The 27,667-nt window shown below is 39.4% G+C and overlaps 1 protein-coding gene across 1 annotated transcript in view; it reads left to right on the top strand.

Moving 5' to 3' along the window:
- The window catches only part of MYO3A (myosin IIIA), a 172,237-nt gene that overhangs the window by 18,058 nt on the left and 126,512 nt on the right, over positions 1–27,667 (top strand). Inside the window, exons 4-8 of the mRNA XM_033407896.2 lie at positions 78–177; positions 11,534–11,610; positions 15,414–15,559; positions 18,295–18,360; positions 21,645–21,800. Coding sequence (XP_033263787.2) covers positions 78–177; positions 11,534–11,610; positions 15,414–15,559; positions 18,295–18,360; positions 21,645–21,800 — 545 coding nt within the window. The remainder of the gene's footprint in view (positions 1–77; positions 178–11,533; positions 11,611–15,413; positions 15,560–18,294; positions 18,361–21,644; positions 21,801–27,667) is intronic.

The raw sequence follows: 27,667 nt of genomic DNA, 5'->3' as shown, positions 1-27,667 counted from the left end.
TATAAATGCATCCATCTGAAAAATGTGTTTTTGATGCTTTCTCTAAAAGTCACTATGTATTTATTTCCCACTTCTAGGGACTTCAGCATTTACATAACAACAAGACTATCCACCGTGATATAAAAGGAAATAACATCCTATTAACCATCGAAGGCGGAGTTAAACTCGTAGATTTTGGTAAGTTTTGTTTGAAATGCATGGATTTGGGCCGCAGAATGACTCGTGTGACGTGATTTGATCGTTTTCCGTCAGCCTTGCTTTGTAGGCATCAAAAGAGAAAAAACCAGTATCTCATTGAGGTAGGAAAGTTGCAGAGATTTTAAAAAATTTGGCAAATGAGAGATTCCCAGAAGGAAGAGTGACTTCTTTCAAGTCAGCCATCGTGTGCCTGTAACGCTCCTGCAGCAGTATGTGTGGTTGATCCTCTGAAATAGACGGGCTCCACGTAATCACACGAAGTCTAAATGGTAAAGCCCACGGCCCTTACTACTGATTGCTTTCCCGATGGGCAGGTGCCCAAACCCAGGATTTTGAGACATGAGGGGAAACCTTCAAATGTCTCTGGGAAAATGTTTTCCCTCCTAAGAGGGCAGCACAAGTAAAGATGGTCTCTTTCTTACTTGGGACCTTCCATGTCTTATTGTGTTGCCCGCAGCCACCTTGTTCTATCCTGAGGTGTTCCATCCCAAGTGGAAAGGCAGCCCTGCGAGACGGGAAGAAGGAGGGTCCTTGGTGACATAGTCCAGCCACTACATCAACTGACTTTGAAACCTCCCCTATCTCTGGACCTTCTGTCATGTGAGATAATACATTTCCGTATTGACTGAGCCAATTCGGAGTGTCTGTGTCAGAGCCAGAGGCACTGTAGCTGATACCTCGGCTCCTCCTTTTCCAGTTGTGACAGTGATATCTCCCCCGTCTCACTGGATCCCCACTAACACACGACACCCGTGAGAGCGGGTAGCATTATTCTAGGACATCTCAGTATCCTTGTTGTTCTCCCCTTCCTGCACTCAGGCTGGGTAAGGTGTCTCTCCTTGTGCTTCTGTACCCTGTATATTTCTCCATTTCTGTGTTTATCACATAAGATTATGATGGTCTATTTGGTCTTCCTATGTAGATAAAGATACTTAGGCTCACAGATAGACAGGGTCATTAAGAGGCGGGACTATGTCATCTTCTATTTTGTAGACCTAATACTTTGGGAATAGTAGCTTAGTGAGTAATAGTTGAATGAATGAGTGACTCTTCCTTCATTTTGCATTTTGGAAAATGAAGCTTAGGGAAAGTAATCGACTCACTTTAGAAATTCATTGTTTTAATCCCAGTATGTAGCTCTTTAGTGATCTGTCTTCACCCAGGAATGAACTTCAGAGCAACAGTTGAATAGCGTATCTTTCGAACGACCACGTATTTTTTTCCCTCAGCTGAGCATTTGAAAACTACGGAGCAGCAGTGAGCTTGGCAATGAAGTCCTGACTAATAACTGGGATGCAGCTAGTGTGTGTTACTAGTTGAGTTCAGAGCTGTGCATTTGAACAATCTGTCCGGGTTAGGATGCTAATGAGAACTTGGGCCTGAAATTCTAAAAAACAACAAACACTCTTCACTGCTCCATGGACAGAGCCATGACTCTCTTCAGACAATAATTTTGGCTCCGGTCTTAACAGACCCAAATGGAGAACTTAATATTTAACTTGAGATCTCATAATTCTCTTGCTCTAAAAAGTGGCTACAGTATATAGAGCCCAGATGAAAATTGTTAAAACAAATGTAGGTAAACGTCTTCTTCAGTCACACACAAAAAAGAACTTGATAAACCAGTAGCTCTGAGAAAGGCAACTTCCTGGGACACCCTCCAAAGTAATCCAGAGTAAAAATATACACCTAGATAATAAATAAAGTGGCCTTTATTATGATATCTTTAGAAAGTAGTCATGATGTAGAAAGCCGACAAAACAGGAGCTTTGGTTTTATATTAATTAACTTAAAGACTTTACTGTCAGCAGCAATTAGAGAAGAGGGTCAGTTGCCTATTAAATGTGTCCCTGGTGTCTGATACTAAAATGCTATTATTTGCATATGAAAGGATGCTTATATTTCTGTTCTCCATGGTAAGAGGACATGGATTCGATTCACCTAGGATGGTTTAAGGTTTTCATATGAATTAAAACCCGAGGATGGGGCTTCATACGTAGTGAGGCTTCTCAAGGGCATAAGGAATACAGTGTACTGAGCCACCAGCTGCAGAGCCAAACTGAAGATCAGGGTCCTCAGTTTATGTTTAAATCAGATTTTCAGAGAATGCCACAGCTGGGAGTAAAGGGGTTTAGAATATATTTTTATTTGGATTTCTCTCCTCATAAAATGTGCAGTGGGCTCATTATTGGGTACTGGAGATCTGTACTCGGATGGCTGCCAGTCCTCTAAATGCTCAGATGGAACCCCACCATCTCACCCATTCCCGGGGATCTGCTTCATATCAAGAGTTTCTTGCCTTAGAAGAAAGTCCTCGGTATCTGTTTTGTTGCCCAAGCTAGAAATCTTAGCTTATCCTTGAGCTTTCCTCTGTCTTCACCGCCCACATCTACCATGCGTCACAAGGCTGTGTCTCTGTTATAAATTCCCAGGCTCCATCTTTATCTCTCTGCCCCGGTCCTCACCATCATCTCTGACCTGGGCTCCTGCGGCCACACTTTACTAACCCCGCTGCAGCCGGTCTCATTCCTCTCCTTCCAGACCATTCCCCACACCGCAGCTCTGGCTCAGCTGACCCTGCCACCCTCTCGCTCAATATCTTGTCCGTCGTTTGTCAGCCCTCCTTGGGGAGGGCTGTGCGCCTTGTGATCCTGTCTGCTGGCCCAGAGTAAAGCACTGAATGATTAACACCTTTTTTTTGCCCCTTGGCGCACAGCAGGGACCGCCTCTTCCTATTACCTGTGAGCCAGGTCAACTTCTTTCAGCCTCTTAAATGTACCACCGTCTTTCTCAATCAGGGCTCTTAACACATGTGTCGGAGGAAGTTCTTCGAAATTGGTTAACATGCTCTTCTCTTGCTTATCCAAGAATGTGACCTTCACCCCAGTCTGCCAGAAGCATCTCTCTGTTTGGGGTGGGGGGTGGGGTTAAGATTTGTTCCAGAAGGAATGCAAGAAAATGACTGAGGTAATATTAAAAAATAGGAATGTGTAGCAAGACCCGGGTTATCTCTTGAGAAAGATCTGTCTAAATTGCTTTATCTTCTCTTTAGCTTATGGAGAGGGAAATTCCAGGGATCCATCGTAGGGTTTTGCATAAGAGAGAACAGAAAGAAGAGGGACACCCTTTCCAGTTCTCGGGTAATTGTGGAAAGGTGAAACAGAGAAAGAGGCGGGACAGTGAGATGAGCTTTTAAAAAGTGAAGGTGACAACGAGGGTGGAAAGGAACTCTTACCCTCACTCTTCCCACCACCATCATTCTGAGTCCCAGACAAAGTCCCTGCAGAGTCTGCGCCAGTCCAGACTGGTGTGATCACATCGTCCTGACGCAGAGGTGTAGAGTGATTAGGTACAGGAAGCACTCAAGCTGAGCTTCTCCAGACCCCTTACCCTCTGCTCCCGTTAACCCCCCAATAACTGAAAATCTGTCTGGGGAGTTTCTAGAGGGGGCTGCTCAGGATGGGCGACGAGGGGCAGAGCCCAGATCACCTGAGCCAGGTCTGAATAGGAGTCACAGCCAGACCTCAGAGCATTGTCAGCCCCAGCTGAAGCCACCCTGAGCCTTCGTCTGCCAGGAGGCTCTACACAGGTAGCCCTGCCTGCGTGAGAAGAGGCCACAGGCTCACTGGATGCAGACCCCCTCAGGAGGGCCAGGGGGCCCCTAGCAGGCAGGCAGACAAAGGAACATGGCCCCAGAGACCAGAGACCGACCACACCCGAGGACCCTCCCTCTTCTCCCCACCACAAGGTCTTATAAGCCATCCCTCATCCTGTACAGACAGTACCATCTTCAGGAGAGAAGAAGGAGGGGCTCCATCTGAGAGATGGAGCAAGCACTTTCATTCAAGAGAGACTGAACTCTTTCTAAAAGGACTTATGGTTTCGATCTGACTAAGCTTTACTTCTCCCAGCCAGTGGGTAGGGACATAGGAGAGCCCATGACAGTTAGAGGCAAAATGAAGAAATCACAATGACAGTTCTCTTTATGTGTCTAAGATTTATGTCATTGAATTTTGTGACCGGTTACAAACATGATGCGTTCCCTGCATGGAAACCTCCCCTCACCCCTGCACCCAGCTAACTTCTGTCTGCCTGGCTGAGAATTTCCCCAACACCCTATCCTTTCTTTTTTAAAAAATTTGTATTTTATATTGGAGTACAGTTGATTAACAATGTTGTGTTAGTTTTAGGTGTACAGCAAAGTGATTCAGTTATACATATACATACATCTATTCTTTTTCAGATTCTTTTCCCATTTAGGTTATTACAGAATATTGAGCAGAGTTCCTTATACTGTACAGTAGGTCATTGTTGATTATTTATTTTAAATATAACAGTGTGTGCATGTCAGTCCCAAACTCCCTAACTATCCTCCCCCTACCCTTCCCCCTGGTAACCATAAGTTTGTTCTCTAAGTCTGTGAGTCTGTTTCTGTTTTGTAAACAAGTTCATTTGTATCATGTTTTTTTAGATTCCGCATATAAACGATATCATATGATATTTGTCTTTGTCTGTCTGACTTACTTCACTTAGTATGATCATCTCCAGGTCCATCCATGTTGCTGCAAATGACATTATTTCATTCTTTTTAATGGCTGAGTAATATTCCATTGTATATATGCACTCTGTCTTTTCTTTAGCCAAACAGTTATCACACTTGATTGTAATCATGTGTTTAATCTGACTACCTTCGCTGCTAAGCTGTGAGCTTTGTGATGGCTCGGTCTCTGTCTGGCCTGTCACTCTGTCCCTGGAACCAAGCATGGCACTGGCACATCGGAAGTGCTCAATAAATACTCTCGAATGAGTGAGTGAATGGGAGGCAGGATTTTCCATGTAATTGTGTGACCTTGAGAAGGTCACTTAAAATCTCCAGGGACATCAAGTATGAAAAACAGTCTCTACCTCATACGGTTGATCACTGTGGAGAGTAAATGGGATGATACAGGTGAGCTACGTAGTATAATTATTGACACTTTATAATTTTAAAAATCTGAGCTATTATCATGAAGTAATACTGTCACCTCGCCCCAGCTCAGTGTTGTATAAATAGTAGGTACTTGATAAATAGTAAATAAATACTTCATTTAAATATTGATAGTTGCTAAATATTGAAAATCTGAGTTCCTCAAATAGGTGCTGCTTTCTGTTTAAAAAAATAATAGCCCTTTGCTAGAGTCAACTGGATATTAACTTTAAATATCAAGCTATTTAATTACAGTAAAAGTAAGATTCAGTTTGCTAATGCTAGTTATGAGTAGAGCCTTTAAGAAGACCTTTTGTTTTCTTGTTAAGTGGGCTAGGCTTTTACAGAAAACCACCAGCCACCTCAGAGAATAAAAAGACAAGTGAGCTTGCAGATATTATAAATGAAATACATTAGCAGTCACTGGTGTATGATCAATCAATAAATAACACAACCTCCCAGGAGATAAACCCCTTTAGGCAAGTCAACTAACGTCTGAAAAAGCAGTCCGCATTTGGAATAGAAAATGAAAGAGAGACTAAATTTAAAGGGCAGTACTCCGTTCTCATTTCTACAGATTTCTCTCTGGGGATCTTCATTTCTAATAGAATAGTTAACATTTCAATACCAAAGTACAGAATGTACTTCTTGTGACTTATTTAGACATCGTTCTTACGACAGATTATTTTATGGCTTTCAGTCTCTTATTACCCACATGCTCGATTTTAGACCAAATCCCCAATGAATAATGTAGGTCAAAGAGAAGTTGTGACTTATTTATTAATAACCCACTTTTGTAGCATCCAGTGAGGCAGGCACACCTGAACTTATAAACTATGAAGTTCCCTTCATTCCTTCCTTTCTTCCAGAATAATTCAGAACAAAAGGCATTTGGTGGGCCCGAGAAAGCACTTTTGTAGCATCCAGTGAGGCAGGCACACCTGAACTTATAAACTATGAAGTTCCCTTCATTCCTTCCTTTCTTCCAGAATAATTCAGAACAAAAGGCATTTGGTGGGCCCGAGAAAGCATGGGAATCGGGGTGCAGCTCAGCAAATGGTTTGGACCTGAAAGGGGTGAGGAAGGTGTCCACGCTGGGAGGGGAGGGGCAGTGGTGGCTCGGCTTGGGGCGTTGAGTCCCCGAGGAGGGGACAAAGAGCATTTGTCTAGGGGGATGGTGGTGACCCCAGTCAGGTTGTCAGAGTCTGAGCTGGATAAGTGTGTCTGCATAGGGGTCAAAATGGAGACAATAGGTTGGTTACATAAAGGGGGCTTGATACCATCAGGAAATATCCTGAGGACAATGGGAGCCAGGTTTCTTACTGTTAGAGATGAGAATTACAAATGTGGAAGGGAGAAAACTGAACCCCATGATGTTGGAGTGGAATTGGAGGTGTCAGTGTGAACTCATGGTTTTCAATATGTAGAGAGGCATATGAAAAGAAATGTAATGTGATACGTGTGTGTGTGTGTGTGTGTGTGTGTGTGTGTGTGTGTGTGTGTGTATACAGGTTGTCTGGCTATGTCTACTAAGAGAACTTGCAAGCTTGATGCCCCAAGAGCAAGCACATCAAACACCTAGCTCTCAGTTTTTGAATATAATTCTCCACTAATAGTAAGCAGGCATTCTTGGAGAAAAGCTGATTTTTAAGGCTGTACAAGATAAGCCTGGAACTTAATGTGCCAAAAAGTGAGGAACTGCCCAAAGAACGATGGAGACAATGTCAAAAGGACACAGAAGCCAAATTGAAGTGATTCTCACTGACCAAATCTGGGACAGCTTGAGCATCAAAATAATGATAATAATGATGGTAACAATGATGTCCATTGAATAAAGTAGAAATCCATTAATTCATACGTTCGTACTTACACACACAAATAGATGAATGGGAAAAAAGCTAAAGCTTTTCTTTATAGAAGAATGCCAACTAATGAATATAGAAGGAATAATGAAAGTTTAAAAATTATCTTTTGGCAACCATCATAGTAATAATTAATTCATCCAAAAACTTCAATGGATGCTGAACTAGTGGGTTAAGTTTTGATTAAAAATAGGATATTTAGATAGTCTCAAAAAGCTCTGCATAAAATACTTAATTACAAAAGAGAAGGAGAAACTTTATAGGCGAGAAGCCTGGCAGACACAGACTTAAGTAAGCAAAGTGAATACAACTACTGATGTGACAACTGGAAATCACATACCACCTGATAGGATACAAGGAGAAGACTTCCCTTCCATGATATTCTTGCCAAAAATATAATCTTGAGGGAATATCTGACAAATCCAAGTTCGGGAACATTCTACAAAATAACTAGCCTGAAACTCTAAAAAAAATACCAAGGTCATGAAGTTCAAGGAAATATTAAGGAACTCCTCCAGATTGAAGGAGACCAAAGAGACATGACAACTAAACACACCATGTGGTCCTGGATTGGATCCTTTCATTGTTAAGTATATTTGGGACAATTGATGACTTTTTTTTTAAACAAATATTTCTTTATTTTTAAAATTTTATTTTATTTTATTTAAAAAACTTATTTTATTTGTTTATTTTAGGCTCTGTTGGGTCTTCGTTGCTGCACACGGGCTTTCTGTAGTTGTGGCGAGCGGGGTCTACTCTTTGTTATGGTGCGCAGGTTTCTCATTGTGGTGGCTTCTCTTGTTGCAGAGCACGGGCTTCAGGCGCGCGTGCTTCAGTAGTTGCGGCACGCGGGCTCAGTAGTTGTGGCTCGCAGGCTCTAGAGCGCAGGCTCAGTAGTTGCGGCGCACGTGCTTAGTTGCTCTGTGGCATGTGGGATCTTCCTGGACCAGAGCTTGAACCCGTGTCCCCTGTATTGGCAGGCAGATTCTTAACCACTGCACCACCAGGGAAGCCCGTCCTGTTGCCTTTTAAAGTAATTTAAGTCAGTCATTCTTGAGAGAATTTTGCATTTTTCTACCTTCTTAGCTAATTTTCTTGTGGGAATTTATGTTAAGTAAAAGTGCCATTTGTCCTCAGGAAACTCATTTTTCTCTCCAGCTAAAGTTCACTAACCTGAAAATGAGCACGTTAGATGTTACGACCATTAAGTTGCCTTCTAGTTCTGAAGTAGTTGGTTGTGTTGGGAAAATGATCTTCAGAGTTAACAGTCATTGCAGAAGCATTCAACAGACATTCGGTCAAGACCTTCCTCTGTTACTCTTTCATAGGTGTGTGTCCTGTTTTTAATGTGATAATTATCCAGTATTCTCAGACTCAAGGGTTTCTTATTCTACCTACTTGCATTTTTCCTTTTTCACTTATTTTGAGACTTTTTGTTTTTCCTTCTTCACATTCTGGGCTGAATTTTTCTTGTTTCCATTCAGTTTACAGGAGCCAGGTGTAAAACAGTCTTTCTGCAGGACCCCAAAGGACTCTAAATATGTGAGACCCCATTAGCATTGTAATTCATTATCCCAGATATCATTGATGTGCAGAAATATCCATAACTTATTATGAAATAGTCATAATAGTTATTATTTTAGTATCATCCTTTAAAATTATCTTTATACATTTCATAATGTGTATATTACTATACTAGGAAATATGTAGAAAATAGTCTGTATCTATATCGAGTATGCTTGCTCAGAAGTTTCTTCTTGTTTGGAATGTGTGATCAAGAAGTTTGGAGGCCAAACTTTTGCTTTAAAAAATCCTTAATTCGTATTAATATAAAACCTAATAACTCTTAGACTTTGTAAAATCATTATTATTGACCATTACCCTTGTTAGTTTGCTCCTTTATATGTAAAATCATTAGGTTCTTGTATCAGTCAGAGTTCCTTGATTGTAAGCAACAGAAACTTAACTCTGACCAACTTAGGCAGTGCTATGGAAAATGGCACTGAGTGGAGAAGCTGGGCAATCCAGCCTCCTAGGAAGGGGCTCTGGCATCCCTGGACCTCCAGAGCAGCATCACCTGGGCTAACCCTTAGATCCTCAACACTGGATGACTCACCCTAGTCACTGTAGTCTAGTCACCCTAGTGTCTCCAGCTCAAGATTCACATTTCCAAGAAGTCTGAATGGTCTATCTTGGGTCCTGTGCCATACCCTAAGACACTCTTCTTATCCTCCTTCCCAATATATTTCCTGTGGAGTATGGAGGGATGATCCTTTCCTGACATCCATATCTGTAATTTCAGACGCCAGGGCATGACTGCTTGCTGAAAAATGCCAATTCTAGTGATATCATATTTTCTTTATTTTCAGAAAGAAGAAAAATGTATCAAATGATTAGTATAAAGTGTCACTTTCTTACCAAAAACTTACGATATTTTACTCAGTTGTGGTTTTTTCTACCCCCTTTACATTTTGCTTAAATGATGTTTGAATTCTTAAACTACCTTTATGAAATTGAAACAAAAATGTTCACCGAGGGTCAAATATAATTTTCAATTTTTTCATAAATAATTATAAGCCCTTAGAATAAATTTTAGTAGATTTATAATCACTTTTAAGTTAAATTTGTTTTAAAATCTATTTACTTTTCCTACTTATATAAATAAATTACTGTACTCTGATACTATAAAAGTCAAGCTTAATCATTCCTCCCTTTAATTCATAGGAAAAGACAAGATAAAATGTTTAGACTTATACTTAATTTTTCTGAAAGGTGAAATACCTGGAGTAGAGATAGAGGTAGAGGATGCATTTGGGAGAAATGTGCATTGAATGTTTATTCCCTTTCTTCAGATCATGTGTTAGAAAATATTCAAGGGAGAACCTTCAATCACAGATTAGATAATTTCCTTTGAATTTCAAAACTGATTTCATGAGGATATTTTTTTCTGTCAAATGATAAGCTTTTTTAAAGGCAAAATGTGAAGCCCGTAGATGAAGATTCCACTTAGGACAAGATTAATACATTAGTGGAGGAGCTCCTTGAGGGACGAAATTAATATGGAACCAAAACATACTGCCTAGCCCTCTGCTCAAGTATGTTTCCACCAGTGAGATGCCCTTTTGGCTGAATATGGCCTTTGAATTTCATGACAAAGTATCATCTTGGAGGAATCATCTTGAGGGAATCAAATATATCCAATTTTAAACCTCAATTAGTGCCTTTGTTCTACTTGGCCGATAAGATAAACAGCTAGAGCCTAAAACAAATGTGACACCGGGAGGGACTCTTCAAAACAGGGACATCAGGGAGTTCAAGTCCACGACTTGGGGATAACCCGTCAAGTCCAGAGCAGGTCAAGGGAAGCAGCACCGTGCAGCCAGAGGAGCAGAGTATGAAATGGGAGGAGGGAGACTGTGCTCTGGATTGTCCTGAGTCCCTTATGATTGTGTCTAACCAGGTGGAATTAATGAGATGGCATGATTGAAATATTTGGTTATGCCTTTTCATTGTAATCCTTCTGTGTATAATTCTCTAAAGGAAAAGAACTGATTCTGTTGGTGGTGTTAGTTTACATAGATGTAGTTAATTTGAAATTTCCGGTCAGGTGTGATTTGTCCCAAGTTGACTGATGGAAAAGAATTTTATTCACATTCACAAGTCACCTACTATGTGCATACCACGATATAAAACATTCTCAAATTCACCAGAATTTAGTAGTGCAGAGAGGGAGGTGGGAGTGGAGAGAGCCTACCATTCAAATCATAACTACGTGCTAAAATATGCAATACAGGCAAGTAGTTTAAAATCTAGAAGGTCGGGCTTCCCTGGTGGCGCAGTGGTTGAGAGTCCACCTGCCCATGCAGGGGACGCGGGTTCGTGCCCCGGTCCGGGAAGATCCCACATGCCGCGGAGCGGCTGGGCCCGTGAGCCATGGCCGCTGAGCCTGCTCGTCCGGAGCCTGTGCTCCGCAACGGGAGAGGCCACAGCAGTGAGAGGCCCGCGGACCACAAAACAAACAAACACACAAAAAAATCTAGAAGGTCAAAAGATACAGAGGTTAGTATGACGAGGAGCCGATTAAGTCAGCAAGGGGGCGCTAGAACTTGGAATGGGGCTTTAAGCCTGGGTACGTCTGGATATGAGAAGTAGAAAATAGGAGGACCATTGTGTATCTTGGCTATGTAGACACCCTGACTTAGGATACTTTAAGGTGAAGTTCAAGTCCAATGGCTTGAACTTCAATCTGTTTTATATATAGTAGTTGGTATCTGCTAATCCCAATCCCATTTTACAGATCTTTAAATTAACTAAGTGTGGGGTAAAGTTTGTGTTTGATCAGAGCTCACAATATGTGGAATCAAAAGAACTAGGGTTTGAGTCCTGATTCTATCCAAACTGTAAGGGAACAGAATTTTAGTATTAGTTTGTAAGCAAATTTATTGCAGTTGGAATCTCCTTACCTAAGTAATGAATGCAAGAAGTAAGTCTCGTCTCTTCCTTCCAGGCGTGTCTGCACAGCTCACCAGCACCTGGCACCGTCGGAATACATCCGTAGGAACGCCCTTTTGGATGGCTCCTGAGGTCAGTTAGAGTTTTGAGGGAGGCAAATGTAATATTTGATCCTTTCTGAGTTTCCTTTCTATGCATACTCTAGCTCCATATGTATTTTTGGAATATACTAGAAGAAAATGTCAGTTGTGTTGTTTTTATGTGACATATTTTCATGTGTGAGGAGGGACATGGGAGATAATAAATGGGCTGTGAGCAAATATGTGAATAAATGAGGGATTGAATGAATGAGTCACAAGAGGTAAAGAGAAACTACAGTTGAACAACACAGGTTTGAACTGCGGGTTTGCTTATACGCAAATTTTTTTTCAATAAAGTACCTGTATTTTCATTTTACAGATTGTTTTCTTTTTCTATTGAAGTATAGTTGATTTACAGTGTTGTGTTAGTTTCTGCTGTACAGCAAAGTGATTTAGTTATACATGTATATGTTCTTTTTCCTATTCTTTTTCATTTTAGGTTATTACAAGATATTGACTATAGTGCCCTGTGCTATACAGTAGGACCTTGTTGTTTATCTGTTTTTATATAGTAGTTGGTATCTGCTAATCTCAATCCCATTTTACAGATCTTTAAATTAACTAAGTGTGGGGAAAAGTTTGTGTTTGATCAGAGCTCACAATATGTGGAATCAAATGAACTAGGGTTTGAGTCCTGATTCTATCCAAACTGTATCAGCTTCCTGACCTTGGGTGAGTCATTTATCAGTTCCTCTGTTTTTGAGACAGAGATAACAGTACATGGATTTTCGACTGCTCGGGGTGGGGGTGGGGGGTTGGAACCCCTAACCCTGTATTGCTCAAGGGTCAGCTGTACTTGCAGCCTTAATTTTTCATTAAATATACTTTTAATTGCTTAGCATGCATCTCTCTTAATGATGTTTAGATTTTGTTTTTAACTTGGATAGAAATATAAAAACGCCTGTCTTTGTTTAAGATCAGAGTCAGGCCTATTAGCCTGTGTTTATAGTAGCTTCCCATGTTGAGTCACTCTGCTTAGGGCCACATTGCACTTCAGGAGATTCTTTTCACCATCATCTTTGGGAAGTTGTAGAGAAACTGCTAAAATAGTGGAGGAAAAATGTTTTCTAGAGTCACATCTTTTCTCCACAGTCACTGTTAATGCCTTTAATCCTTTTAATTATGTTCATCAGTAGAGAACATATGTTTGAAAGCTTTCTGTGCAACCTTTGGGAAAAGCTCTGCTATTTACCTACAACTCTAGCGAGTGAAGGGAGGAGAAGTAATTCAAATACTACATTAATATTGCAAAATCGTAGAATTAAATTTGCTTGAGGATTAAATCGTGGTGTACTGTTCCTACTTTAATACTAATTCAATTACTACTTGCAAAAAAAAGTTAAAATGTAAGCGTAATGTAAAACATGGAGAAAGGATAAGTTAGCTTAAGAAACTTTAAAAAATTCCAATGGATTCAAAAATTTTTTGAACAGGGAGAACATCTTAGAATAAAAGTAGAAAGTATAGTTATATAAGCAAAAGCAAAATTGAATAAGAGTATCTCAAATAAAAATGCTAAAAAAAATTGAGTAAGAGAATCTCAAGTGAGAGTTTCTTCAGTTTGTTCTGATATATCACTGTTGTTTTAAAAGCTTATGAAAAATTTTCAAAGTGAAAAATTAATAAAATGTAGCTATAATACCAAGCTTTGCATCTTACCCACATACATGATTAATTACTATAAAAATACTATAATATATAAAACTAAATGTTTAATATTAAATAATTAATCATCTAGCTTTATATTTTTCATATTTTAATTTATAGCAACAAAGCCAGTATTATATTTTAAGTATGCCATTTATTAAAAATAATTTTGATTAGTAGATCTTGGAACCAGTATATGAAGAAAAGGAAATATTTTAATCTATCTAAAATTGAATTACCAGAATAATAAATAATTTAATAATTAAAATTTATACTTCTTACTATGCAATTACTAGACAGGCATTTTACTGATAAGTCATTATTTATTATTAATAAGCCTACTGTAGCACAAATAGGGTTTGAAAGTTGTTTCCTGCTCGGCAAACCACTGGATATTATCTAAAAGAGAAAGGTTCACTGTGGTCTTTTCAAACTGTCATATAAATATATGTTCAAGATTTTGTGCATATTATATGCATCTCCCTGTAATAAGCATTTTCCAACTTTTGAATGATTGGCAATATTTCAATAAATTTCCACTTACCTAGAATTGTTGAAGAATGTCAAATTGCTATGAATTAGAAAACAATAAGGAAACAATTAGAAAACAATTAGAAAACAAAATTGTTCAAATTGATTAGCAGTTGAAAAGTGAAATTCTTGATTTGACATTTTTTCAGTTAAATTCTAGATCAAAGGTAGCATTGTTGGTTACGTAAAGCCATCCTTCCCAAACTAGAGTATGTGTGTTTCACAGTGAAGGGGACAGGAGAGACAGTAGCTGTGCTGGGTGACCATGTAACTTACTGTCCAAGCCAGGACACTTTGGAGACTGAAAGGGGATGGTATTTATAATGACTCTAGGGAAGCGAGCATAAACCTAGAACATCATGGGCAAATTGGGGCATAAATTCATCCTCTGTGCCAACACAGGGTTTTTTTTAATGTGTTAAGCTTGATGTTAAGTAGAGTCAGAAAGATGAACTACATTCCAGACAGGACCTTAGATTCCTTTCATTTTGCATATCATTTCATAGTACTGTAGTTAAATGATAAAACTCTAACCTGCCATCATCCCCAAATCATTTTTTGTCTTGTGAGTTGGCATTCACAAAATGTAAAACTTTTTAAAATATAAAAAATAGTTTTAAAAATTTAAAGTTGAATTTTCTTTTTGTTATCACTGATGTTACAATTATTATTTGCAGCCTGTCTGTATTTATACTTACACATTTAGAAATAAATTGTGAAGTAACTGTGTAATAATTCTTCTATGTTAACACTATTTCATGATACTGCAAAAAAGATTCCCCCCTTTTTATTCTTGTCTCTTAGTGACATCCTTTGATTAGTGGCATTTTTAAAAAGCTGGTTGTAGCTTTACTATTTAGTGTGCTCCCAGATAACTGCTGATAAAGCCTTACCAATGTTTATTTTTATCCAGTTTATTTTCCTCTTATTAATGGCATAAGCCTTTTTGCATTTCTCCACACTTGTCTCATTCCTGCCTTCTAGTTGTCAGAAAAGATTGAGACCATTTGACTAGACTGCTGTCAAGCTTATTGTCGCGGGCCTCTCACGTTGCAGAGCACAGGCTCCGGATGCGCAGGCTCAGCGGCCATGGCTCACGGGCCCAGCCGCTCCGTGGCATGTGGGATCTTCCTGGACCGGGGCACGAACCTGCGTCCCCTGCATTGGCAGGTGGACTCTCAACCACTGCGCCACCAGGGAAGCCCCCTTCCTTCGCTTTTTATTTGTTAAAGATGTAATGTTTATCTTTGCTGAGATGAATGACTCTGTTCACTCATCAAATGTTTATCAAGTGACTATCATTGCACAGGTGTTAGCTGTGTATTTGATTACATCCCTTCCCATGGGGGACACTGTTTCAGTCCCCTTTCTGTTTTGCATTTTCAAAAAGTTTTTTTCATAGGTTTCTCCTCATACTTGCAATCCTGCTAAGATATTCCCTGTTCTCAGAAGAAAACTACTGCTACTAATTATAATTTGAACTTTTACTCCCCTGTGTTACTGCCTTTGCTCGGAGCTCTCAAACCTCATCAGTTTGAACACTTACACATTGTTCTAAGCATTTTGCTACGTGCTTGTTAAAGTCACAAACTTCATTTTTCTTTCATTTTCTACTAGGTGATTGCATGTGAACAGCAGTTGGATACAACTTACGATGCCAGATGTGACACGTGGTCCCTGGGGATCACGGCCATCGAGCTTGGGGATGGAGATCCTCCACTGGCCGACCTCCATCCCATGAGAGCACTCTTCAAAATACCAAGGTCAGGGGGCTCTCACACTGGGTCTGTCTGTCTTCCTCTAGCCACTGAGTGCTCGTCAAGCTCCTCGTGGAAATACCCAGATATATTTCAGCAGGTTGGGAGCAGAGTGGCCTGGAATATCATGCTGCTGCTTCCGAGACACTCTTTTTGTTCCATAGTTTCATTTCCCTGGTCTAAGTCAAAGAGCTTTCTCTTGGTACTAAGTGTGTCTTTTTTTCTTTGGCAAGGATTTGCACTCAGAAAACAGCAGTTCCTGCCACGGTTGATCCATTCCCAGATTCATCAGGGAGGCTCCCTGGTCCACAGTCAGTGTAACAGTGATGTGCTTCATTTCACTCTATCGATCTAGTAATTTTTTTACTACTTGCTAATACTTCCCTTTGTTTAGAACTTTAAGATAATAGTATTAAGAGAGTTAGAAATAAAATTTATTGATAAAGTAATGATTTCAAATTTGTTAGTGTTTTGAATATATTAATATGAGACACTAAGAAGAATAATCTCTTTGGAGCCAGGAAGATGCTTTTCTATGGAGACCCCTCCCCTTCAATGTGTGTATTGACAGACTTTCCCCTGCTGATCTTATCACTAATTAAACACTGTTTTATATATGCTTTGGGTAGTTCCTAGATATTTCAGAAAACTGATGTGAAAAAAACTGCCTCTTTTTATTATGAATGTGTTGTCTTTTGAAGACTTTCTTAAGGATTTTGCTTGGTACCTTAATTTTAATGAAATGCACACAGAGAGGGCCTGTGGTGACAGGGGTCCAGGGCAGAGAAGGTAGTGTATGTTACAGTTTGTTACCACATTCTGCATTAAATAAATTGTGTGGTCCTAATGCCTATAGAACACTGAATAATATGTACAAAGCCCTGGTGGGGCGTGGTTCCGGTCCTAAAGAAATAATGCCAATATGACCTATTCATTTCCAAATAGATCTGTTTGGAATATTTCACATGTAGTTAAATTAGTATAGGACCAAAGCATTTGAATTTGTTTTTAACTTTACCTTGGAATTTTCTGTCCTGTCTATATGTTCTGAATTATAATACCTTAGAGATAGATCATCCTTTACATAACAATTTCAATGTATCTCTCAGGTCTTACTGTTTGTAAAATATATTGCTTACTTGGTAAGTGGGGAAGCAAGATTACAAAAAAGAGCAGAGGGACTTCCCTGGCGGCCCAGTGGTTAAGACTCACTCTGTGCTTCCACTGCAGGGGTCGCAGGTTCGATCCTTGGTTGGGGAACTAGGAACCCGCACGCGGCGCTGTGCAGCCAAAAAAAAAAAGGCAGAAAACCTGCTCTTTACCAAGTCAGACGTTTCATTAAATTTGAGGAAAACAAACAAAAAAAATCTGTATATCCTAATTCCTACTGTCATTCAATATGTAAGATGAAGCACTATTCTTCCTGAGCCATTTAAATTATGGTCTAAATGACCATAGTTAGCCTAGTGTCACTGCTCTTGGTGATGGTACCACATGGAGGAAGGATGCTACTGTTGATACATATTGTACCTATGGGCAAGGTGCTTCTGGAAGCTGCACCATCTTAGTTATTTCTTATTACGTCTACCACCAGTATTTCTCTGAAATGGAATTCTGAGAATACTGACTGTAGAAATGAGAAAAAAAAGGGGGATCTGAAAAGCTACCCGGTTCTGAGTGTCCTAAAATCATCAAAACCTTGTTATACTCCAAGAAACCGATAAATCTCTTAGAAAGGAAAATTTCAGGAGAACAAGAAGCAAAGCAAGATTGTTGCAGAGAAGAATTACTTCTTTTAATGTGCAAATCAGCAATCTTCAGATAGTCCTAGGATTGTAAAATGAGCTTGAGGCGTGATCTAGGGTGGATGAGTAGCTGTACTTTTCTTTAATGAGCCTGTACAGACCGTACATTAATTTTGTTATAAGCTATTTAAGGACTAATGCAGAGCTGAAGACAAAGTATTTCCATCCCACTAATGAAAACAAGGAGCTGTTGGAATTAACATAAAGCAGCACTTCAGCAAATTCAACTGTCGTAGTTGATCAGTGTTGCTTGATTACAGTTAGATCAGCCTCATTTTCAGATGATGTTCCTTTGTATTCATGAATATACCAAAAAAAGAAAAGATTCGTTTAGCTTAAAATGAAAGGAATTAATAACAGAATCTTCTAAGTGGCATTCAGAGCTTTACTGCTAATCATATTTTCCGGTTCCTTACTTGTGTAACCTTGTTTCTGGCCCTCTACCCAGTAACAACAGAACAAGTCGTAAAGGCATTCTACTATAAAGGCCCCTCTATACTGCAGTTTCCTCCATATTTCGAACACTTCTTTCAGGTCACCTCTGTGTATCCTGAATATTCCTCAGAGATTTCTTCTGGACTCAAAAGAAAAAATCTTCTCCTGAGTAGTCATTGTTTCTATTCGGCTAAGTATTTATGTTTTCCTCTAGGGCTCTCAGTTCAAAGCAAGAAGCTTCGTTCAAAGAAGAAAAATTATTAGCTAGAAAAAAATGTGTCATATATTAAGTGCTTTCAGAGAAACAAGGAAACTGTCACTCCATATAGAGAATGATTAAAAACTAATTATCTGTCTTTAAATTGGAAAATGATGGTAATGCTTCATTATACCTGGCAGAATCTTAATGCAGCAATGACATTAGTCTGGCTGGCTCTGCCTCTTAATTTTTATCGTTACTGACCAGTGTGCACAATCCAACCTTGTATCTTGTTTTTCTAGGAATCCACCCCCCAAACTGAGGCAGCCTGAGATATGGTCAGCAGAATTCAATGACTTCATCAGCAAGTGAGTAATAATAGAGTCTTTTAAAAGAATTAACGAGATCCCGTCCTGCTGTAACTTTGAGATGTGCTTTTTATAACAATTCCTCTGTGCTTCCGAATCTCCTCCTTATCTATTAAATAGCCCCAGAAGTTTCCATGATTTTCTTCAAAACAAGCATTTGTAGCGTCTTCTGAATGTTCAGTGAACCCATTATTATTCTGATAATGATCTCAGGGTCTTGTTCATTCACTTATCGATAGCTGTGCTTCTGCAGACATTGCATCGTCCATGAACCTGTTCTTCTGTCCACCTGCCCTTTGCAGCCTCACCCTCAGCATGTCCCACCTTCTCACCCATTGTCTGTTCAGTCCGTTTCTTAGCCCTTCATTTATCTGCATCGCTAATTCCCATCACAGGGAAGTTGTCATTGCACTTGGTGAGTCAGATAATCATACAGATAAAATGCTTATACGTTAGAAGTTCACTTTTAATTTGACAGATACTTAGTACAAGTGCAGTGCCTCCAGACAATTGACTAGAAGCTGTGAGTCAGCCATTTCTAAATCTGTCCATGAACTTTTTTCACAATCTTTGTCATGACTTCACCTTGAGAAAATAAGGGAAGGGATGACTGCAAGTTGTAAATGGGAGAGAGGGGTCATTAAGCTTTTTTTTTTTTTTTTTTGCTGTACGCGGGCCTCTCACTGTTGTGGCCTCTCCCGTTGCGGAGCACAGGCTCCGGATGCACAGGCTCAGCGGCCATGGCTCATGGGCCCAGCCGCTCCGCGGCATGTGGGATCTTCCCGGACCGGGGCACGAACCCACGTCCCCTGCATCGGCAGGCAGACTCTCAACCACTGTGCCACCAGGGAATCCCGGTCGTTAAGCTTTGATGTGTCAAAGCTCACTCAGAAAATGTAAAGAGGGCAAAAAAGTAGAGGAACCGGTCATCCTTGTCCATACTGCTATCACTGGTTTTCCTACCAAGAATATCTGCTTGTTTCTATAAAGAGAGTTATTTAAGGGTTATGAAAATACAAGAAAGATCAATCATCTGCTTTTTCTTTTAGTTTTTTTTTTTTTTTAAAGAAGATGTTGGGGGTAGGAGTTTTATTAATTAATTAATTAATTTATTTTGCTGTGTTGGGTCTTCGTTTCTGTGCGAGGGCTTTCTCTAGTTATGGCAAGCGGGGGCCACTCTTCATCGCAGTGCGCGGGCCTCTCACTATCATGGCCTCTATTGTTGCGGAGCACAGGCTCCAGACACGCAGGCTCAGTAGTTGTGGCTCACGGGCCCAGTTGCTCCACGGCATGTGGGATCTTCCCAGTCCAGGGCTCGAACCCGTGTCCCCTGCATTAGCAGGCAGACTCTCAACCACTGTGCCACCAGGGAAGCCCTTTTTCTTTTAGTTTTCACTTAAATAGTGTTTACTGAGTATGTACTATGCACTGCAGAATAGTTAATAAACTGCAGTCGAATTTCACAGACCTCTCAGGAGAATTGTTGGTAGGTTTGAAGGGCTCCCCACGATTCATAACCATGCCCCGTGTCCGCAGATCCTTCCGCGTGGATCCTCAATGGGACTTGGTGACTTTGACACACTCGGCACAATTTCACCTCTGAGCAACATTTCCTGGTTTCCCCCAAGCAGTTAGGACTCTGCCCTGCGAGCTCTCCCGTCCTTTTTTCCTCTTCCTCTAGCAGCATTTCCTCTTTTATTTCACAACCTGTTTAGAGGTCTTTCTCCCTCACTAGCCAGTAAACAACTCCAGGGCACCGAATGTGCCTTACTTGTCACTGTAACTCCGGTGTCTAGCAGAGTGGCTGGTACACATCAGCTATCTGATAATGTTTTACCTGAATAAAATAACCTCCTATGTGACTAAACTCAATACGTAGATGTGAGTGCTGCAGGTGGCAGAAATCGACACATTCTCTGAAACTAAATGAAAGCTAAGAGCACTTGTTCTTATTTTCAGACATTGTCATCCTCATTCCTTAGCATCTTTTAGCATCCCTGGGTAGTATCTTTTTAGGTAAGCCCTATAGAATAAGTTGCCAAATTCTCATCCCAGGGGGATTAACAATGCAGATGAGAAATGGCATGGGTCAGATCAGGCATGGGTTCCTTCTTCTTTTTTCTTTTTTTCTACCCCCAAATGACAGCCCCACTCTGACCAGTTTTCTCATAATCTTACATCCTCAGAACCTCAGGGTTGGAAGGGTATGCAGAGCGTAAATCTGTCTTGAACGTGTGCATCGAGGGGCCATCCAATCAGTAAACCCCTAATAAAAATAATCCTACTTCCCAATGTGGTCCTTTCCATCTTTGATAAGCCTATCAGAAAGTTCTCCCTTATACTGACCAGAAATCTGTGTCTCTCTTCATTCTCCCCATCGATCCTAGATTTTTTTGTCCCTTGTGACTGAAAGCTAGTCTAATCCCTCTTCCAAATATCTGAAGACAGTGGGTTAAACATCCAGTGTTTGCTCCAGTGTTCCTCCTGTGATGCCGTTTCAGGTGCTCTCACCTGGTTGATCCTATCAAGAGGTGTGGTACGCATTCGTACTTCTCCTGGAGGACCTCAGAAAACATCCACTGGCATGGGATTTAAACATCCTCAGCACATAAGCCCTCGCAGATGGGTTAGCAGTTTTATCGCGTAGGAAGAAATAGATCAACTGAGAAACCTTTAAAAGCATTAGGGGGGCTTCGCTGCTGGCGCAGTGGTTGAGAGTCCACCTGCCGATGCAGGGGACGCGGGTTCGTGCCCCGGTCCGGGAAGATCCCACATGCCGTGGAGCGGCTGGGCCCGTGAGCCATGGCCGCTGAGCCTGCGCATCCGGAGCCTGTGCTCCGCAATGGGAGAGGCCACACAGTGAGAGGCCCGTGTACTGCAAAAAAAAAAAAAAAAAAAAAAAAAGCATTAGGGAAGGGAAACTGAAAAGTTTGTTTTAATTCTAGATAAGCATTAAACCTGTAATGACTACATTGTTTATCTTTAGCTACTGACTTGTAAAGGAGACTTTGCAATGGAGACTGAGTTCAGTTATCACTCTGCAGTAATGCTTACTGGAAGGCTAGGGAAGGGGAATTTAGTTGGAAGTTGATATCACTACGGTGTAATCTCTCACAGATTAATTCATCATATTACAGTTCTAACATTGTTTGAGATGTGCTTCCTGGGCTGAGCGTCGATGAAGAACATCATTCCATTGTGTTAGAGCAGTTTTTAGGACTGTGAATGATAAATGCAAAACTCTAACTTATCTAATAATGGCATGTTCCTTTCTGCCAGTGCAGGTGCTTGACTAAAGATTATGAAAAGCGTCCAACAGTGTCAGATCTTTTACAGCATAAATTCATTACTCAAGTTGAAGGCAAAGATGCGATGTTACAAAAACAACTCACGGAATTCATTGGTATTTACCAGTGCACGGGAGGCTCAGAAAAGGCCAGGTAATTAAATAGCATCTTGACTCCAAAATCCAAAGATCATCTAAAGAGTCTGACAATTTTATAATGCAATGGTTGTTAAGGTGAGAAAAGAACTCGCTGGTTTAATGATTTAAATTCCCTGGTTGTGGTTTGGAGATAAAGCGGTATTTGAATGAAAAGTGAATGTCACATGTTGAGTTGCATCCTGATATGGTAAAATTACTGGCAGCATTTTTTTTCTTTCTGTTTGAATTTTATTTTATTTTTTTTATACAGCAGGTCCTTATTAGTCATCCATTTTATACACATCAGTGTATACATGTCAATCCAATCTCCCAATTCATCACACCACCACCGCCCCCCACCGCTTTCCCCCATTGGTGTCCATATCTTTGTTCTCTACATCTGTGTCTCAACTTCTGCCCTGCAAACCGGTTCATCTGTACCATTTTTTAGGTTCCACATATATGCGTTAGTATACGATATTTGTTTTTCTCTTTCTGACTTACTTCACTCTGTATGACAGTCTCTAGATTCATCCACGTCTCTACAAATGACCCAATTTCGTTCCTTTTTATGGTTGAGTAATATTCCATTGTATATATATACCACATCTTCTTTATCCATTCGTCTGTCCATGGGCATTTAGGTTGCTTACATGACCTGGCTATTGTAAGTAACACAGCAATGAACATTGGGGTGCATGTGTCTTTTTGAATTATGGTTTTCTCTGGGTATATGCCCAGTAGTGGGATTGCTGGGTCATATGGCAGTTCTATTTTTAGTTTTTTAAGGAACCTCCATACTGTTCTCCATAGTGGCTGTATCAATTTACACTCCCACCAACAGTGCAAGAGGGTTCCCTTTTCTCCACACCCTCTCCAGCATTTGTTGTTTGTAGATTTTCTGATGATGCCCATTCTGACTGGTGTGAGGTGATACCTCATTGTACTTTTGATTTTCATTTCTCTAATAATTAGTGATGTTGAGCAGCTTTTCATGTGCTTCTTGGCCAATCTGTATGTCTTCTCTGGAGAAATGTCTATTTAGGTCTTCTGCCCATTTTTTGATTGGGTTGTTTGTTTTTTTAATATTGAGCTGCATGTTTATGTATTTTGGAGATTAATCCTTTGTCCGTTGATTTGTTTGCAAATATTTTTTCCCATTCTGAAGATGTCTTTTCATCTTGTTTATGGTTTCCTTTGCTTTGCAAAAGGTTTTAAGTTTCATTAGGTTCCATTTGTTTATTTTTGTTTTTATTTCCATTACTCTTGGAGGTGGATCAAAAAAGATCTTGCTGTGATTTATGTCAAAGAGTGTTCTTCCTATGTTTTCCTCTAAGGGTTTTATAGTGTCCAGTCTTACATTTAAGTCTCTAATCCATTTTGACTTTATTTCTGTGTATGGGAGTGTTCTAATTTCATTCTTTTACATGTAGCTGTCCAGTTTTCCCAGTACCATTTATTGAAGAGACTGTCTTTTCTCCATTGTATATCCTTGCCTCCTTTTTCATAGATTAGTTGACCATAGGTGCGTGGGTTTATCTCTAGGCTTTCTATCCTGTTCCATTGATCTGTATTTCTGGTTTTGTGCCAGTACCACATTGTCTTGATTACTGTAGTGTAGTCTGAAGTTAGGGAGTCTGATTCCTCCACCTCCGTTTTTTTCCCCTCAAGACTGCTTTGGCTATCGTGGTCTTTTGTGTCTCCATACAGATTTTAAGATTTTTTGTTCTAGTTCTGTCAAATAATGCCATTGGTAATTTGATAGGGATTGCATTGAATCTGTAGATTGCTTTGGGTAGTGTAGTCATTTTCACAATATTGATTCTTCCAATCCAAGAACATGGTATATCTCTCCATCTGTTGGTATCATCTTTAATTTCTTTCAACAGTGTCTTTTAGTTTTCTGCATACAGGTCTTTTGTCTCCCTAGGTAGGTTTATTCCTAGGTGTTTTATTGTTTTTGTTACAGTGGTAAATGGGAGTGTTTCCTTAATTTCTCTTTCAGAATTTTCATCATTAGTGTGTAGGAATTGAAGAGATTTCTGTGCATTAATTTTGTATCCTACAACTTTACCAGATTCATTGATTAGCTCTAGTAGTTTTCTGGTGGCATCTTTAGGATTCTCTATGTATAGTATCATGTCATCTGCAAACAGTGACAGTTTTACTGCTTCTTTTCTAATTTGTATTCCTTCTATTTCTTTTTCTTCTCTGATTGCCGTGGCTAGGACTTCGAAAACTAGGTTGAATTATAGTGGCGAGAGTGGACATCCTTGTCTTGTTCCTGATCTTAGAGGAAATGCTTTCAGTTTTTCACCATTGAGAATGATGTTTGCTGTGGGTTTGTCATATATGGCCTTTATTATGTTGAGTTAGGTTCCCTCTATGCCCACTTTCTGGAGCCTTTTTATCATAAATGGTGTTGAATTTTTTCAAAAGCTTTTTCTGCATCTATTGAGATGATCATATGGTTTTTATTCTTCAATTTGTTAATATGGTGTGTCACATTGATTGATTTGCGTATATTGAAGAATCCTTACATCCCTGGGATAAATCCCACTTGATCATGGTGTATGATCCTTTTAATGTGTTCTTGGATTCTGTTTGATAGTATTTTGTTGAGGATTTTTGCATCTATATTCATCAGTGATATTGGTCTGTAATTTTCTTTTTTTGTAGTATCTTTGTCTGGTTGTGGTATCAGGGTGATGTGGCCTCATAGAATGAGTTTGGGAGTGTTCCTTTCTCTGCAATTTTTTGGAAGGGTTTGAGAAGGATGGGTGTTAGCTCTTCTCTTAATGTTTGATAGAATTCACCTTCGAAGCCATCTGGTCCTGGACTTTTGTTTGTTGGAAGATTTTTAATCACAGTCTCAATTTCATTACTTGTGATTGGTCTGTTCATATTTTCTATTTCTTCCTGGTTCAGTCTTAGAAGGTTATCCCTTTCTAAGAATTTGTCCATTTCTTCCAGGTTGTCCATTTTATTGGCATAGAGTTGCTTGTAGTAGCCTCTTAGGATGCTTTGTATTTCTGCAGTGTCTGTTATAACTTTTCCTTTTTCATTTCTAATTTTATTGATTTGAGTCCTCTCCCTCTTTTTCTTGATGAGTCTGGCTAATGGTTTATCAATTTTGTTTATCTTCTCAAAGAACCAGCTTTTAGTTTTTTTGATCTTTGCTGTTGTTTTCTTTGTTTGTATTTCATTTATTTCTGCTCTGATCTTTATGATTTCTTCCCTTCTGCTAACTTTGGGTTTTGTTTGTTCTACTTTCTCTAGTTCCTTTAGGTGTAAGGTTAGATTGTTTACTTGAGATGTTTCTTGTTTCTTGAGGTAGGCTTGTATAGCTATAAACTTCCCTCTTAGAACTGCTTTTGCTGCCTCCCGTAGGTTTTGGATCATCGTGTTTTCATTGTCATGTGTCTCTAGGTATTTTTTGATTTCCTCTTTGATTTCTTCAGTGATCTCTTGGTTATTTAGTAACGTATTGTTTAGCCTTCATGTGTTTGTGTTTTTTACGTTTTTTTTCCTGTAATTGATTTCTAATCTCATAGCATTGTGGTCAGAAAAGATGCTTGATATGATTTCAATTTTCTTAAATTTACTGAGGCTTGATTTGTGACCCACAGTGTGATCTATGCTGGAGAATGTTCTGTGCGCACTTGAGAAGAAAGTGTAATCTGCTGTTTTTGGATGGAATGTCGTATAAATATCAATTGAAAGTGTAATCTGCTGTTTTTGGATGGAATGTCGTATAAATATCATTTAAATCTATCTGGTCTGTTGTGTTATTTAAAGCTTGTGTTTTCTGGTTAATTTTCTGTTTGGGTGATCTGTCCATTGGTGTGAGTGAGGTGTTAAGGTCCCCCACTATTATTGTGTTACTTTCGATTTCCTCTTTTATGGCTGTTAGCATTTGCCTTATTATTGAGGTGCTCCTATGTTGGGTGCATAAATATTTACAATTGTTATATCTTCTTTTTGGATTGATCCCTTGATCATTATGTATTGTCCTTCTTTGTCTCTTGTAATTATGTTTATTTTAAAGTCTATTTTGTCTGATATGAGTATTGCTACTCCAGCATTCTTTTGATTTCCATTTGCATGGAATATCTTTTTCCATTCCCTCAATTTCAGTCTGTATGTGTCCCTAAGTCTGAAGTGGGTCTCTTGTAGACAGCATATATATGGGTCTTGTTTTTGTATCCATTCAGCGAGCCTGTGTCTTTTGGTTGGAGCATTTAATCCATTCACGTTTAAGGTAATTATCGGTATGTACGTTCCTATTACCATTTTCTTAATTGTTTTGGGTTTGTTTTTGTAGGTCCTTTTCTTGTCTTGTATTTTCCACTTAGGGAAGTTCCTTTAGCATTTGTTGTAGAGCTGGTTTGGTGGTGCTGAATTCTCTTAGCTTTTGCTTGTCTGTAAAGCTTTTGATTTCTCCATCAAATCTGAATGAGATCCTTGCCGGGCAGAGTAGTCTTCATTGTAGGTTCTTCCCTTTCATCATTTTAAATATGTCATGCCACTCCCTTCTGGCTTGTAGAGTTTCTGCTGAGAAATCAGCTGTTAACCTTATGGGAGTTCCCTTGTATATTATTTGTCGTTTTTACCTTGCTGCTTTCAGTAATTTTTCTTTGTCTTTAATTATTGTCACTTTGATTACTGTGTGTCTCAGAGTGTTTCTCCTTGGGTTTATCCTGCCTGGGACTCTCTGCACTTCCTGGACTTGGGTGGCTATTTCCTTTCCCATGTTAGGGAAGTTTTCGACTATAATCTCTTCAAATATTTTCTTGGGTCCTTTCTCTCTCCCTTCTCCTTCTGGGACCCCTATAATGTGAATGTTGTTGCGTTTAATGTTGTCCCAGACGTCTCTAGACTGTCTTCATTTCTTTTCATTCTTTTTTCTTTATTCTCTTCCACAGCAGTGAATCCCACCATTCTGTCTTCCAGGTCACTTATCTGCTCTTCTACCTCAGTTATTCTGCTATTGATTCCTTCTAGTGTATTTTTCATTTCAGTTATTGTGTTGTTCATCTCTGTTTGTTTGTTCTTTAATTCTTGTAGATCTTTGTTAAGCATTTCTTGCATCTTCTCGATCTTTGCCTCCATTCTTTTTCCGACGTCCTGGATCATCTTCACTCTCATTATTCTGAATTCTTTTTCTGGAAGGTTGCCTATCTCCACTTCATTTAGTTGTTTCTCTGGAATTTTATCTTGTTCCTTCATCTGGTACATAGCCCTCTGCCTTTTCATCTTGTCTGTCTTTCTGTGAATGTGGTTTTTGTTCCACAGGCTGCAGGATTGTAGTTCTTCTTGCTTCTGCTGTCTGCCCTCTGGTCTGGACTTGCTTAGTTCTGGTGACTGGGAAGTCCAAGATCAAGGCACTAGCAGATGTGGTGTCTGGTACCCACTTCCTTGTTCATGGAGGGAGAGAGCTGGCAGCATTTTTTAAACAGCCTCATCAGAACAAATAATGTAAACTGCAATAGATGATTAGTATTGGCTTATATTTTCTTGCATTTGTCTCCTCTTCTGTGAAGTAAGATATCTTAGATTTGAGATTTAAAATTGAATGTAACACTTGAAATAGTTTTTTACACTATTATTTTTTGGTATCATTTTCCCTGGTTCAATTATATTCAAAAATCATTTTCAATATTTTATTTATACTTCCTATTTTGATTTTTAATGATCTGTTATGTATAGTTTTTATAATATTGAATATGTTTACTTATAGATAGTATATATGTTTATTTTAGGAAATTTAGAAGCTACGCAGACATGTACAACATAAAATCAATCAATTATAACATTTCAATCTATAACCTTCTAGTATCTTATGAATGGAAATACATTTAAAAACAAAATTGGAATATATGT

This window comes from Orcinus orca, chromosome 2, assembly GCF_937001465.1.
Source record: "Orcinus orca chromosome 2, mOrcOrc1.1, whole genome shotgun sequence".
Taxonomy (NCBI): domain Eukaryota; kingdom Metazoa; phylum Chordata; class Mammalia; order Artiodactyla; family Delphinidae; genus Orcinus; species Orcinus orca.
The sequence above is the reverse complement of the archived record's forward strand: the minus strand, read 5'-3'. Positions and strand labels throughout refer to the sequence as shown.